The 15,671-nt window shown below is 51.9% G+C and overlaps 1 protein-coding gene across 3 annotated transcripts; it reads left to right on the plus strand.

The window, feature by feature from the left end:
• The first annotated feature begins 5,707 nt into the window (after positions 1-5,707).
• AEN (apoptosis enhancing nuclease) lies at positions 5,708-15,671 on the plus strand. 3 transcript variants are annotated; one of them, XM_036931829.2, is made up of 4 exons: positions 5,708-5,792; positions 9,715-10,288; positions 12,655-12,855; positions 13,415-15,671. In XM_036931829.2, the coding sequence occupies exons 2-4, from the start codon at positions 9,749-9,751 to the stop codon at positions 13,649-13,651; spliced, it is 978 nt and encodes a 325-aa protein (XP_036787724.2). In that variant the 5' UTR covers positions 5,708-5,792; positions 9,715-9,748; the 3' UTR covers positions 13,652-15,671. The 3 variants fall into 3 exon arrangements, with proteins under 3 accessions (XP_036787724.2, XP_057350743.1, XP_057350744.1); XM_057494760.1 differs by lacking the exon at positions 5,708-5,792 and adding an exon at positions 5,837-6,096; XM_057494761.1 differs by lacking the exon at positions 5,708-5,792 and adding an exon at positions 7,222-7,485.

Consider the following 15,671-nt stretch of genomic DNA (forward strand, 5'->3'; position numbering starts at 1 on the left):
TAGAGAGGAAATTTGCTTGAATAAAATGAGAAAATTATTTGCATTTGGCTTCCAGAATTTTGTCAGCTTCATACCCTCTGTGGATAAAATGAGAGTTCCTGTGGCCAAGACTCTCACCTGGCCCTGGTTGACTAGCTCACTGCACACCTGTGGGCAATACATGGCTGTTGACTCTATATAAAGAGCTCCGCCCAGTGCTCTGGGCGCAACAGGGTGGCAGGGTTGTAAGGCTGCAGGAGAGCAGAGCAGAGGCCTAGAGGATGGCTGTGTGGGATGACTGTGCAGGCAGAGAGGCCCAGAGGCAGAGACTGGCTTGCTGCATGCAGACTTGCTCTGAGTGAATGGGATTCTAGTGACTGACCTGCCACCTGGAAATAAAGTTGGGTATCACCCTTTCACCCCAAGAGTGTTTTGCTGTCAATTTCTTTGGTCACGTTGAATCCATAGCGAACTTGCCTGAGGCTGAACCCATTGGTAGACACCCTCTAACAAGGAATCTTAAGCTTGAACATGCATCAGGACGCTGTTAATCAGCTGGTTAAAACAGATTGCTGGGCCCCACCCCCTGAATTTCTGTGTCAGTAGGTCCAACAAATTCCCAAATGATACCTAGGCTGCTGGTCTAGGACCACTGCTCTCAAAAATAACCAAATCGAAACCGCCTTCAACTCTGCACCTGGTCCAGCAGCACGGAAATCCCATAGCATCCTGAACAGTCCTCAAAACAGGTACATGAGGCTGGGAGAACAGCCCTTTAAGTGTGGCAACAATGATTTGTAAGTGCAAAGCAGATCAAGTTGTTTGTCTCAGATGCTTCTGGATTGATAAGGTGGAGGAGGGAAAGGATGGGGTCCTTAGAGGCAGGGCTTGGGTTATGGGCTTTCCCCTGCCAAGCCCTGGCTCAAAGGGGTTCTGTTACATAGGAGCCCCAGTTTTTGTGGATGGAGAGGAGATTTTCACTCCAGGAATGGGTGAGGTCTCCAAAAGGTGGGGTTGGGGACTACAGCCATCCACAGTTAAGATGCAGTATTGAGCCATCTGTATTTTATATCTCGGACCTTCGGCTTGCTTGCTTGATACTATTTTTTGTCATAAGTCTAAGTAGTTACAAAGGATGTATTGTAAATATTGATATCTTTTTTTTTAAGTGTCCTTTAATTTGTGCAATGGGGTATAAATGCAACAGCCATTTGATACCAACATTATCCGTTCCAAAAGTACTTGAAGAAACTCTTACTGACAATGGTGAATTTTATCTGAGCCCTGTTAACTCTGAGAAACAGCAAGGGTGAAGAAATTCCCCTGCCCTTTGGGGTTCCAGAAATGGCTCTGTGCAAAGAAACATCTTGCTCCCTGTGCCTGAGATAAGCCTCATGGACTCCCTGTTGTTTACCTCTGGATGAGACATGGTCCGGACAGTCCAAATTCCCATCTTTTGCCTCATCAGCAATTAGCTGAATTGCTCAGCAAACTGATCAGTTGGAACAAAATGCTTGTTAACCAAATTTGGGTTAAGCTTCTCTTCTGCCCCCAAGTCTCTAAACTATGCCCACCCTCAGTCAGAGCCAGATTACAGTCCCTCCTAAAGACCCTTTCCAAGAACAGGCTGGCCTCAGATTAAACAATCTCCCACCTACTATCTGGATACTATTATCAGGCCACTCCTGTTCATCCCACCTCCCCATGCCCTGCTCTTTCTAGCCTTGTTTACTCCTATGAAAAAATTCCTTTTTTGTCCAACACTTGAGAGATAGCAGACCTGACGTCAGAGCATTATCCTATTGCAAAAGTCCTTCCCACCCCACAGCCCCACAGTAATTCTCTCAAACAGTCTCTCCTTACTAAATTCAGATTTGTTTTTTATATACATGACATGCAACATTCTTTTTTCTTCTTCAACTTATACTTTGATTCAACTCCTGTTATGGAGTTTTATCCTAGTACAATATATTTTCATGCTCGGCAATGTTTTCTGGAGCACCCAATCATAATTTTCTGCCACAAAATTATGTATTTTCTTGAAAATAATGTTCTGTGACCCATGTTAACCTGGAAATAAACAGGTTATTTTAATAAATAAACTGCAAATGAGTGTTTATTTGGGATCAGAGTTGCAATTAGGGAGCATAGATTCAGAGGAGAAATCCAAAAAGTGTTATCGCTTAGAGAGTGAGATTAAGGGGTCTTTATGGGGAAAAAGAAGGGAGCAATTACATGAATTGGAAAAAAAGTTTTCCTCTGGGTGTTAACAAGCTAAGCCGTCAGGGTTACACATTGATTAACTACTGACGCGATCTTTAGGAAGTTCACATCCCTCCGTCTTGTGATCAGGATGTCCATTCTCTTGCTGAATTGTCCATCAGCTGCTTAAAACAACTGCTTGTTTTTCCCAGTCCAGAGATTCTGGCCCAGTGCAAAGACTGGTAAGGCAGTTTCTCTGTAGTGGCTGCTCCAGCTTGTTTTACAACGGGACCCTAGTCATGTCCATTCTTCACACCCAGAAGGTTCTAGGCTCCAAAGCTTCCTTCTGGATTGAGATTGTTGCAATTATTTGTAGTATGTGATAATCTTCAAACATAAAAAGTAGAATTCCATTAGAAATGTCAATGGGAAGATAGATTGAGCCAGTTATTTTCATTAAGTAAAAACTTGATGAAATGTATACATTTATAAAACTCTAGGAACGAATATTATACCTTGCAAGAATGAAAGAGAGTTGGGCCTTCTGTTTTGTTTTAATGGATATAAATACCAATAAATATTGTTCATACAAAGCAGATAGAAGTGGAAGGAGGCTTATTCTGACAATGTGTCTCTCAATTGTTTCAATTCCTGATAATTTTCTATCCTCAAAAAATTATTTTTAATGACCTACTAGTTGACGACATGATTAAATCCTCTGGGAATTGTAGTGAAAGCAAAGAATCAGAAACCTCCTGACTTGTGGGTTTCTTGCCTACTCCACAATAATAGCACATATTCAGGACTCCTTATTGTTCTTCCTCCCTGGAGACTACTTTTATTTCCCAGGGTAATGCAGCAGAATGAGATTTACAATGGATGTATGTGTGAGACTCTCCATTGTGAAGCAGGCTACAGCTGGTGATAACAGGGGAGAGGGAAGCTGAACGCCAAGGACAACAGGGACAGGGGCAGGTCCCGTCCCACGGGAGCTGGGGAGCTGGCTACTGCCTCCCTTATAACCCTTCTTGCTCCCAGAGTCACCTGTCGCAGAGTCTCCGCTACTGAAGACAGCTGCTCTATGTCCCTTTCCTTTCCTGTTCTGTCCTATCAATGTTGCCTCCTAAGAAGCTCTGAACTGTCCCAAGCTTCATCCTCTCTACCACTCTGGCCGCCAGGGTGACTCAACTCCTCTTTCTCCAGGCCTAATCCATTCTTCTCCACGCTGCTGCCTGAGTGAGCTTCCCCAGATGCGAATCACCCCCCAACACACACACAGCTTAAATTCCTTCTATTGGGTGTGGGGGGGTGTTAAGTTTATTTTCCTTGGTTCTTGTCCCCGCCGCAACAAAGAATTGAAGAACAGAGACACAGAAGTGAAGCAGAGTCAAAGTTTTATTTGAATGCACTCCAAGAGAGGAGCCGGCCAGTCAAGGTAGACAAAACCAGGTTTACATGAATAAAGCAGAGAGGAAGGAAAAATGGAGGAAGGGACGCTCATTGAACTGCTGCTCAGCCTGAGGGCATAACCCCTTGCCACTCCTGAAGCCACTGTCACCTGGTGTCCAGGGTCCACTTGAATCTGCATGGCATGGGAACTAAGTCCCTCCCACTCCAGGATTTGGGGGAGCTGCAGAGAACTGGTTGGAGTGAGATTATGTTCTGAGAAATTCCCAAAGGCAAATAAAAGAGATTTTCAGATGGGCTACTAAGGAGCATGATCATACAGCTGCAGTCCCGTCTGGGTCACCCAGAGGACAGGACCTTGCAAGCCCAAATCGGAGCTCTCAGCAGCCCCTCCCTGCTTATCTGAAGTAGGACATTGAGACTGACACACACAAACAAAGATGAGTGTGGGCAACCTCAGAGAGGAGGCATGCCGAAGGGTGCAGGGTCTGGGGTTTTATAGGGCTATTTTGGGTAAGGGTCAGCATAAGGCATGAAGTATTCAGGTGATTCATAATTCCTTTAGAGTTTTGTCTTAAGAATAGGGTTATTTAGGTGACTGTATTGGTTTGGGACTTCATTCTTTGTCCACACAGGTTTATTTACACTTCCGAGTTCTGTCTCCTGACCTGGTTACAAAGTTACTTGATTAGGGGCTAGAGGAAGAGGAAAAAACAGCATATGGGTTAAATTAAAGAATAAGCTGGGACTTTTAGTAGGCTGAAGTAAATCTTCCAATGGCATGATCTAATTGATACAATGAAGACATGGGCTGTGTTCCAATACTTCTCCTTATCTGGGGAATATCCAGACATTCTAAGTTTCTCCTGGCCTTTGGAACTTCAACTCATTAACTCATTAACTCTATGAGTCTTCTCTGACTCTCTAGTTTTATCTGGTTAACTCTTTGAGTCCCTTTAAGTGGGCTTTACTGACCTATTCTCCCTCCACCTACCTGCTCATACCTATTTTCTGTCTAACACTCCCAGCTCCCCAAGGCTTCAGGTGTCTGAGTAGAGGGACTTACCTCTCCTTTATCCTGCTTCCTCCAAATCCAAGCAGTGGATTCCTTGACACACGTACCCCTGGCTTTCTGGGTACCTTTGTAATGCCACTAGTGCTTGCAAAAGGGAGCCAGGAATTAGACTGCTTCTGTAATGGTCTTTGTTTGGCCCCTAATTCTTTCTCCTTAATGTCTTTGTTTGTGTGTGTCAGTCTCAATGGCCTACTTCAGATAAGCAGGGAGGGGCTACTGAGAGCTCCGATTTGGGCTTGCAAGGTCCCATCCTCTGGGTGACCCAGAAGGGACTCCAGCTGTATGATCATGCTCCTTAGTAGCCCGTCTGAATTTTAGTAGCCCTTATCATTATTTTAACTGTAAAACAAACAATAATGGTACATATCTCATAGAGTTCTTGTGCAAATTAAATGTGTATATTGCCTGGCATAATGAATGTGAACTGTTCATTATTGTTGTCATTCACTTTGCGCTGAACTGTTAACTATACTGCTACCAAGCTGGTCTGGGAGCAACTAGTCAGGGCTTTCCCTTACTTTGTGTATCCCGGTGCTGAGCCCATAACCGGACCTTGATGTCTATGAGTATAGTATTGCAAAAGGACAAATGAAAAAATTGCGCCAAAGGAGCAAGCCTTACTTTAGAAATCTTTCTTTAGTGCCCACCCTGTATATTATCTCAAGAAATCCCAACACCCAAGAAGGTAGGGGCTACTATTACCTTTCTGCAAATGTGGGTCTGCACTCTAAGACATTCTGCTTTTGGTGGTACGGAGCCCATAGGAGCCTACATCCAGACCCAGGGAGCCGGGTGTTTAGAGCCAGGGGACACAGATGGGAGCGGGACCCAGGAGAGAGAGAGAGAGAGAGAGAAAGACCACATACCCTCCTGTCTCTTTAAAAAATTTCCCGCCTGTTTGGCAGATTTTGGACGTAAACCACGCCCCTTTAGGAATCCCCGCTTCCTCTGCATTGCGCTACTACCGGCGGAGAGCCAGGCTCTCGGCCAATCAGAAGAGGTCTTAGACGGGCACGGCCGCCCAGCAAGCCAATAGGCGAGCAGCCCGAGCGGGGCTTGCCCGGGCATGTGGAAGCTGCCGGCTGTCCGGACGCCACGTGCGGGAGGGAGGAGACGCGCTCGGCTTCAGGTGACCTGGGGACCCTGCTGGGGGCGGCGGGGTGGGGCAGTTTGGCGTGGAGTGTCCCCGGCCGCGGGGCCCCTGGCGAATGTCCGCCCCCGGCCTGCGTGGGGGAACGCCCGGGCCTAGCCGACCGGCTCTTCCGACCCGCGATGTGCAGGCCACAGGCCCCGGGGCCGGAGCGCCACCCGTTCCCGTCCCCGCCCGGGTGCTCAGGCCTGAAGGGGGCGGCGCTGGGCGGCGGGGCTCGGCCTGAGGGCGCCGGCCCGGCCGCCGCGGCCGATGAGTGGCCAACGCCCGCGCTCTCCCGTGGGTGAGGCCTGCCTCCTGCGTGCTCCTCCGACACGCCGGTGGCTGGGGACGTGGTGCGGGAGCTTCGCTTGCCCCGTGGACCGTTAAGGAGCACAGGCGTCATATAGAGCCCGGTTCTCCCAAATTCGGGCGATTATTAGTATCAGGGCTTGGGGTGGCGTCGCTCGCTCTTTAAAACGCAGATTCTCAGGCCCCGTTTCCTGAAATGGTAGTTAAGGAGGTGGGCGTGGGGGTGCCTGGAAATCAGCGTTTTAAACAGACGCCCTAGTTGTACCTGGTTAATTACGAGCTTCGGGAAACCCGTAACCTAGTTCCCCCTCGGTTTAAAATACCCTCGTTTTACGGTGAGGGGACCTCGACTTGGTCCGGTTCATTTAGCTGTTTAGGGCTCTGCCCACTGCCTTCCTGAGCAGCCCACGCGGGCTGGCGACCCTGAGGCCACGGGCGATTCTGACCCGGCGGGTCCTCTGTGGCCTTCGCTCAGACGCCTCTGCCCCTGGGCCCGAAGGCTGGGTGGCCCCCGCTCCCTAGAGCGCTGGCTCGGGGCTGGAGGGAGAAGAGTGTGTGTCCTTCCTGAACCGGGTGTGTTTGCGGGACGCTTCTTCCCCGCCTCCCTGAACTCCGTCTGGGGCCAGGATGGGGGCGGGGCCCTTGATGATTAACTGTTGACCGGGGTGGGTAAAGAGTAGCACTTCCTGCCTTCATCCCTGGAAACATCAGGTGCTGAGAACATTTCTCAGGGATGCTAATTTCTTTCGGGCTTATTTGCTACCTTGCCTGCAGGGCCAGGGAGGCCGGGGACCCTAGTCCTGACCTCTGATGCTCGCAGTCCTCCCCCACAGACGTTCCATATTAGCAGAGTCAGTCTCAGCTTGGCCTCCTTCCCCCGATTGCTGGGCTGAGGCAAACTGAGGTTCTGTTTTTGTCCCCTTTAATACGTGCCTTGTCACTATGAGGAAGTCGATTACAGTTAAGAGCCCTTTTAAAAGGGAGGGTGCTTCTTGGGGGGAGGACGAGCACGTAGAAGGGTGAGTCACCGGGCCTCGCCAGGCATCCAGGCGTCAGCCGAAGGCACCGCCCGCCACTCCCGCTTCTCTTCATCTCTGCTGCTATTGCTCAAGTTCTGTTCTCCAGACCTGGTTGCTGTGAGACAGTTGTGATCCTGTCACCCTGTCCCTAAAACTTTAAGATTAAGCCCGGGCTTTCACTCACCTTCCAGGAGCAGTTGCTTCACCCTCCCCACTACCGCCTGGCTTTTCCAATGCTGCACCAAGCCCTGCCTCCGGCGCTTTGTGTCTTCACTTTCTCTGTCCGATGTCCTTCTCCGGGGCCCCTCCACTGCTAGGCCTTCCCTGACCCAGTGTTCCTGCCTGCCTCAGTGGCTGGCCGGGTGAGTCAGGTGCCTGTCCTTCGGCCTTCGCTCCTGTGCTGAGCACACCGTTGTAAGTTTCTGCCTGCCTCTTTCTCTCCCTGCCAAACCAGGAGTTCCCCGAGTCGAGGTTCACTTCAGCTCTGTAGTCCCCATAGTCTGCCAGATAGCAGGCCTGGTGGCTTCAGCTGCCTTCACACATTTCAGAGGAGGATGTGTGATGCGCCAGGTCTTGGGCTGGCCGATGGGGAAAGAAAGGACAGAGACTAAGGAGGGCTCTGAGGTAGACTGTCTGTAACTTTGAAGAGTGCAGTAAATTCTCCTCTGATTGTGCCTTCTGCGCAGAGGGGTGGGTTTCTTTGTTCCCAGACTGGCGGTAAACGTCTGGTGTGAGGACTACCGTGCAATATTTCTGCGACCTCCCCAGTTTCCTCTGGGGCCCCTCAGTTGCTCAGCAGAGACAGTCTGGGGACATGAGCCTGGGGTAGGGGTGGCTTGTGGAAGTGTTTGAAGGGCTTCCCAGGGTGGGGGCAGGAGGTTAGGTGTTGGAAAGGGAGAGGCAGCCCCTACAGCCGGGACAGCCTTGTGCTTCGGCGGCACCTGGTTGCTTGTGGGCCCCCCTTTCTCAACCGTGGGTTACTTCTCTTTTAGGCCTTTGCCCCTAGAATGGCCACTAATTCCCCTCCCTTCCACCTGGAGGGACCCTGTTATCCTTCAGGCAGACTTAACCTCTCCCAGGAAGCCTTTCCGGAGTCCTCCAGCCTGTTCAGCTTCCTAGCACTTCTGGCCCAGCCCTGTACGCATGCCTCCTGCTTCGTGTCTGTCTCTGCAGCAAGATAGCTCCTAGACGCCCAGGATCCACCTTTGTAACTCTGTGCTCAGCCCCTGGCACAGCTGAGACCCCAGCGAGTCTGTGTGTGCCATGGGGGGCTGTGCAACCCAGTAGGAGAAAGGGTTGTTCCTGGGGTTTAGAAAGGATAGGAGGATGGAGTGGGAAGGGAGGCGGGGAGTGGGGAGAGCTGTGGATTGGGAGGGCAGTGAGTCCAGGCTGAGGCCACTTTTGCCTGGGAAGAGCTGATTACCTACCATGAGCAAGACTCTTAACCTCCCTGGGGGATTGGGAGCAGGTACTTATTGAGCCCCTTGTGTGCACCGTGCATGCAGATCCCAGCACACATGCACTGTGTCCTCTCGTCTCACACAGGAAGGGTAGTAGGGCCATTTCACAGGCAAGGAACCTGAGGCTCTGCAGTTTAGGTAACTTTAAAAAGAGCTGAGTTTAACCCTGGTCTGCCTACTTGAAAGCCCTGGTTTTCTGGTCTGTTAAAATGTACTAGCTGACTCAGCACAGTACATGGGATGAACCTCTCCAAGCTAGATCCCTTGCTGTTGGGAAGATGGTGTCCTTACTGCATGGGATTTGCAGGCTCACGGGGATGTCCTATAGCAGTGGCCCAGGAAAGCACCCCTTGCCAGCCTGCAGGCAAGGATGGAGAGCTTGAAACGGCCTGGGTGGGCAGGTGCCTCAAGTTTGCAGGTGCTACCCTCAGGGTGTTCTCTCTGTTTTTCTTTTTTTAAGTGTAACTGGTTTCCTAGCACACCATGGCCTTCTGAACAACATGCCCAGCTATTTCAAAATGTTTGTGATGCTGTTGTGATTAACTAACTAGAAAGTCATGTAATAAATTATCTCATTTAGGTTAACACATACATATACCCAAAATGCAGCTATTGTGGGCTCCCTCTGAAGTGTTTTCTTGAGGTTCTGCTGAGGGTCTGTGCCCTTACCTTGCATAAAGGGTTGATGTTTTTTCCAAATGGGATTATATATATATATATACTTTTCTTGTAACCTTTATTTTCCCGTAATTCTACTTCTCAAATTTTTGATGCTTACCATATTGAAGGAAAGCTGTGGCTTGAAGGTTTAGACCATGGATTCCGGGTTCATCTCAACTTTTGTCTCGTTAATTGAGCAAATTACTCAATCTTGATGCCTCAGTTTTCTACCTGTAATATGAGAATAGTAATACTTTGTTTGAGCTGTTGGGGGAAGATTGATTCCATGCAAATGCAATAGTATCGACCACATGGTTCAGTTACTAAAATAAGTCCTCAAATCTTTCTGGGAGCCTGAGACAAAGTATGGGCTCCGGGGCAGCCCAGCAGCTGAGCACTGCAGGGAGAGGGCCAGGGCTGGCCTGGCACACTCCTCACCCGGCCCTTCTGCCCTGTGTGTTCTCTTTCCAGGGTGCTGCCCTATTGGCAGGGTGAGCAGATTGGGATGGTACCCTGCGAAGCCACTGGGTCTGCCCAGTGCCTCAGCCCTTCCCTGGCCAACCCAAATGCCAAGGATGTGCTTCGGAGGAAGCACAAGAGGAAGAGCCGGCAGCACCAGCGCTTCATGGCCCGGAAGGCCTTGCTGCAGGAGCAGGGACTGCTGGGCATACCCCCAGAGCCAGGAGCTTCCCCATTGCCCATGCTGTCGGAGGCGCTGCTGGGCACTGACACTGCCCGCAGTGGGAGGCAGCGCCCAGGGGCTCAGACTGGAGATGCCCCATGTAGCAGAAAGCCCACCCACAGGGAATCCGCAGGGCCCTTGCCCAGCAAGTGTGTGGCTATCGACTGTGAGATGGTGGGCACGGGTCCCCGAGGGCGGGTGAGCGAGCTGGCCCGCTGCTCAGTGGTGAGTTATCACGGTGATGTTCTCTACGACAAGTACGTCCGGCCTGAGATGCCCATCGTGGACTTCCGCACCCGCTGGAGCGGCATCACCCGGAAGCACATGTGCAAGGCTATCCCCTTCCAGGTGGCCCAGAAGGAGGTGAGGACGGAGGCCAGGCTTTGGGGGATCAGTGACTGGCTGGGAAGAGCAGCCCTGGATCTGAGTCACTGCTTAGCCACAGGAGGCAAGGGACTTTGAGAAAGTTACTTCTCCAAACAGTGGGTTCCTTCTCTGGAGAAAAGGGTACATAAAAATCTTGACCTTCTTCCGTGTAAGGCTTGCTGAATGTTGTATGTGGTAATGTTTGTGGGAAGGCTGTCAACTGTAAGGTGTGAGATAGCTTACATTCGACATTTTTGGTTATGAAAGTATTATGTACGTATCACTGTAAAATTTGTAAGGCCCACAGTCCTGTCACTTTCAGGTGTCAGTGATTTGGTGTATTTCCTTATGTTAGTTTTTCAGTGCTTTGAAAAAAATTAATTAGTGGTTGGGACCACACTAATGTGCCAGGAATTCCCAAGTGTGCTTGACCATAGGAAACACCTAAAGACTTGTTAGCGATCTCAGATCTTTGTCCCCAGACTCCTCCAGGGAGAGTCTGATCCCATGGGCCTCCAGGCCTGGGGAGGGTTCTGATGTGTGTGTTCCTGATAATCATCACACTGTGCAGACTTGGACGATAAAAACCTCAGAGCTTATGGGGAGAATGAGGTTAGGAACGTAACACTCCAAAACTTCATCTGTGAAACCCCAAAAATAAAAAGATGGAAACCTACTAACAATGCTAGCACAGTTTTGTACATGTTAAATAGTGAAGAAATGCACATGTGCAGCAATAAGTATGGCACTTGACCCTGAAAAAGATTGGAAGTTTGCTTGTGGAAGTGGGTGTCAGGTTGCAGCTCCTACGGTGGAGTGGGGGTGGGACTGAAGGATTTACCTGAAATCGGAAAGGGGGATGGCCAGGGTGGGTGGCTGTGGCTCATCACACACGGGAACTAAGCTCGCCAGGGTGGCGTTCCTCAGTTCAGTGGGGTGCCGTCTTCTGCATTCACTTAGTGTTCTCAAAGGGCGAAATTTGCATTGATTCTCAAATCATGTCCAGGTACATCAGTCATGTCAGAACATTGCAAACGTGGAGTCTCAAGCAGTTATAGCAGAACTGTTTCATGTATCTGGGTTATTCTTGGGATGAGGTAAAGTTGGGAAATCCTGGTATGTGGCTGTCATCTTTGTTCTCCTTTTTCACATAAGGTGTGGCATTTCTTTCAAAAGATTTGGAGGTTATTTATCAAGCAGGCTGACCAGGAATAGAAGCAAAAACAGGGAGGGGGCCTGCGGTGAACCGACCAGCTCCTGGTGCTTCCCTTGGCCTGGTAGGAGGGGCTCCTAAGAGCAGGACCCTTCCTGTCTGCCCAGACTCGCCAGTGTGGAGTGTGCTTGATCCCTTCCCACCGCACGGCTGGTGATTGGGGGGGGTGACACGAGTGTGGTGGCATGTCCCTACCATTAAAGTGTGACATACCTAATCGATCTGCCGTGAAAGCTGGGTTTAGCGATAATCCGTGCACGGCCAACAGAGGCCTGCTTTGGGAGGCCAGTGGCTGATGATAAGGACAGCCACACCCAGCAGAGAGGGCCCAAGGGGCCTTGGATGTGGCCTCCCTGGGGCCAGAGCAGTGTGGAGGGCAGGGGAAAGTAGTGTATGCTGGGTAGATGTTGGCCCTGAGCGAGAGAGCAGGCTTTGGGAGTGACTAGGAGTACCCTGGGGCAGAGGGACAGAGGGACGGGATCCTGTGGACGGGGTCTGTGGCTGCTAGCACCAACCGAAGCTGCTGTTCGTGGTGTCCCCAGTGGGTCTGTGGGCACTGTGGGCACCTGTGTGCTGAGCATCGCCAGTGAAGGCACACGGCTCTCTGCATGTGGACGGTGAGCTTACAGTGCGGGCAGGCGGATAGACCGTGCCAGGCCTGAAGGTGCTGAACCCCCCTGAAGGAGAGAACAAACAGCACAGGTCCCAGAGTCTATGGGGGAGTCGTAGCGAGGCTCCCGACCTGACCTGTAAGCTGAAACGGGAGAGTTGGCGGCAGAGGAGGGCGGGGTGGGAGGGCTGGAGAGTCAGGCCAAGAGGACAGCGTGTGCCAGCAGGAAGGAGGTGAGGTGCGTGTGTGGAGCAACCGGCTCATGGCTCCATCCGCGTCCTTCAGAGCTCCAGCGGCCCCGCGGGATGCTCTTGGCAGCAGGGCTGACTTCGGGGTGCACAGAGCTGAAGGGTGCCCTTGGCTGTAGCAAGCAGAGGGCCTGGATTCAGACTCGGGACGGCTTGGGTGACTTTGGAGCTCACGGTCTCCCCGGTCCCTGCTGCCTCCGGCCAGGGGGAGTCCGTGTCCCCATTGGGCAGGGTGTCGGGCTGTGTCGGGGCCAGCCCCATGGGCCTTCCTAACCCCTTTCTCCGCTCACAGATCCTCAAGCTCCTGAAGGGCAAGGTGGTCGTGGGGCACGCGCTGCACAATGACTTCCAGGCCCTCAAGTACTTCCACCCTCGGAGCCAGACTCGCGACACCACATACGTCCCAAACTTCCTCAGCCAGCCCGGCCTCCACACTCGGACCCGGGTCTCTCTGAAGGACCTGGCCCTGCAGCTGCTGCACAAGAAGATCCAGGTGTGTGGCGTAGGAGCGGTCCCCGGGAGGGGGAAGGCCTGGGGCCGTGCAGCCTCCTTCCCCAGTCCAGGTTCCAGGGGCTGGGACAAAGCGCAGTCCCCCAGGTGCAAAGGCAGCCCTGGGTGTTTCTCCCCACCAGCCTTCCGCAGCGTCATCGGGACAGCCAGCCACATTTGCGCTTCCAGCAGTGCCCCGTGTATTTCCTGGCTCTGTCCCTGCATCTGCGTGTAGCCCCATCTGCTGCAGCCAGAGAGACGGAGCCTTCGGTCATGGCAGCTAGTAACTCTTGCTCCTGCTGTGCTTGACACTGATTCCGTCCGTTCCTCGAGCCTTTGGCGATGTTTGCCGTGTTTTATGTTTGAGGTCACAGGCTTGGGAAGTGAGGTGGGTTGTGCAGCTGAGCGTCCAGCACGCCTCTGTCTGATCAGCACCCTGTCTTCTCACTGTACCGAGCTGCACACCCCATTATGAAAGTACGTGTTCCTGGGCCTGCACACGGAGCCCAGGGTAATGGACCTCTTGCCAGGACTGTGGGCAGTGACGTGGCTTTTGTCTGCAGGTGGGCCACCATGGGCACTCGTCAGTGGAGGACGCTATGACAGCCATGGAGCTCTACCGGCTGGTGGAGGTGCAGTGGGAACAGCAGGCCAGCAGCCTGCAGACCCACCCTGAGGACAGAGAGCCAGACAGCAGCACGGACATGGACCAGTATATGGAGGACCAGTACTGGCCTGAGGACCTGGCCCCGAGCACAAGTGGGGGAACAGCGGGGAAGGCACAGGGCAGGAAGGAGTGAGGGGAGAGAGGCCTTAGGCGTGGGGGGTCAGGCTCGGAGAGCCTGGGCACTTCATCCTGAGCAGGCTGAGTGTGGCCAGAGTGTCCCCAGGTCCTCTGTCCTGACTCCCTGCTCAGAGCACAGCCCTCCTCCCTCCAGGGCTGTTGGCCTTTCCTCCCCAACTCCGTCGTTTTGCTAATGGCACTTTACAGAGACTATGAGAAAGTCAGGTGGACCAGCCACTGGGGCCCAGCGGGAGTAGAGAAAGCCTGGCCCACAGCCCCAGGCTGTCACTGGCCTCCCCCGTGCCCATGCTGTGCTATCTAAAGGGCCAACCCTCCCTCCCTGGGGGGTGGTATGTAGGAGCTCCCTTAACTCATCTCAGTGACTTGGGATAAAGTTCCCTTCCTGTTGTCGCCGTCTACCTCTTCCTCCACAGTCCTCAGGTTCAGAAGAAATGTGCCCTGAAGCCATTGTAGGAGCTCAGTGCCAGGACAGGCAGAGTAACTGAGCCCACAGGCCTGTGGCGAGCTGGCCCCTTAACATGCTTGGTTCCTGGAGTCACCGGACACAGCTCCTGGCAGAGGGAAAGCAGGATAAGCTTTGGGTGGAGATTGGCATATTTATTTTGACCCAACCAGGCATTCCTCCTGCCCACTTAGCAGTGGGCTCTCTAAGCAAAAGCCTGAGAAACAAGACAGCAGTTTGAGTCCCGAGACGCCTGTGCGGAATCCCTCCCAAGAGATCTTTGTGTATTTGGAGCAAGGCCACCAGTCTATAGGGGAGCAGAGTGCGTGTCCGCCAGGGCTGGGGCCAGGTGTTGGCCCCTGTGCAGTGTGTCCGCACTTGGCCTGGCTTCCCCTTAGTCGCTTTGATCGGCAGTCCCTATGGTTACTGGGTTTTCTCCAAATGTCTGAAAATGTTCTCTCTCAGGATTTCATCCCCGCTCCTGTTTGTTTCCTAAGGGGCAGTTTAGGGGTGTTGGGGTAACTAAGAGCTCAGGCCACTTGCCACTTGATAGCTTTGAGACCTTAAGCAAATATGTGACTCCACTCTTGAGCCTGTTCCTCATTTTTAAAATGGCGGTGATGCAGCCTGCCTGTCACAGCTGTCAGGAGGCTGACGCACAGTGAGCCAGGGTCCGTGTGAGGTGCTCTTTTTTCTGTAAGGATTAGTTTCAGGGTCTCTGAGTAATACCTACACACACCCGTTTGGTCAGGGGCCGTGGCCCAGACAGAACTGTCCTTGCCTGGCTGTCCCACAGGTGGGGCACGGGGCCGGGTGAGGATGGAACGCAGAGGGTCGGCGTCCTCGCTGGTCTTTGTGGCTGGGTGACCTGTGTATACTCAGCATCCATCTGCTGTGTGCACAAGGTGACAGTGGTTTTTCATGTCAGCCTGAGTAAAGCAGCAGGACCAGGAAGGGAGAGACACTATCGAAACCACACTACAAGCCAGGGGCCATAGATGACTGTTGTGTCACCACCCCCTTGTCTCCAGACTAGGGAGCTGGCTGAGTTAGTGACCGCTGCTGGCCTGCCTCTGTTCTCGATTCCTTAACAGTATGTAGCTGGTGCCAAACCCAGAGCTGAGCAGTAGCTTCGATTCTTCAGTCTGTGGGTTGAAGGAAAATGGACCTGTTACCAGTGGGGAAATGTACTGGATTTAAAAACAGCCTTGTTGTAAAACCATTTGTTCTGGATTAAAACTCAATTGGGAAAGTGGGCAAAATGGCCTTTTCTGTGGATTTGCAGGCGAGGTGGGAGGGTGGCTTGGTGGTGGGGTTGAGGGTGCCAGGCCCTGAGCCTTGCTGGTGCTTTGGCCCGTGAGCTGGGGACTTTCACAGTCGTGCTCTGGGGTGTGGCAAGAAAATATTACAGCTATGGAATTTATATGGCTTATTTAAAATTTTATATAACCTCTGTAATAGAGCATGAAGTTTATTTCTCCCTGATGCTATGTACTCACTTTTAAAAAATCTTTTAAAATAAATGTTTAGTTCTAATTGTGATAAAATATACCATTTATCAGTGTATAGTTCA

This window comes from Manis pentadactyla, chromosome 18, assembly GCF_030020395.1.
Source record: "Manis pentadactyla isolate mManPen7 chromosome 18, mManPen7.hap1, whole genome shotgun sequence".
Classification (NCBI taxonomy): domain Eukaryota; kingdom Metazoa; phylum Chordata; class Mammalia; order Pholidota; family Manidae; genus Manis; species Manis pentadactyla.

Excerpts from the sequence above, each read along its gene's own strand:
- AEN (XM_057494760.1), top strand. The coding sequence starts at position 5,936 with ATGTGCAGGCCACAGGCCCCGGGGCCGGAGCGCCACCCGTTCCCGTCC. Across the intron at positions 6,097-9,714 it reads ACGCCCGCGCTCTCCCGTGG|GGTGCTGCCCTATTGGCAGG; the intron begins GTGAGGCCTGCC and ends TTCTCTTTCCAG. Across the intron at positions 10,289-12,654 it reads TCCAGGTGGCCCAGAAGGAG|ATCCTCAAGCTCCTGAAGGG; the intron begins GTGAGGACGGAG and ends CTCCGCTCACAG.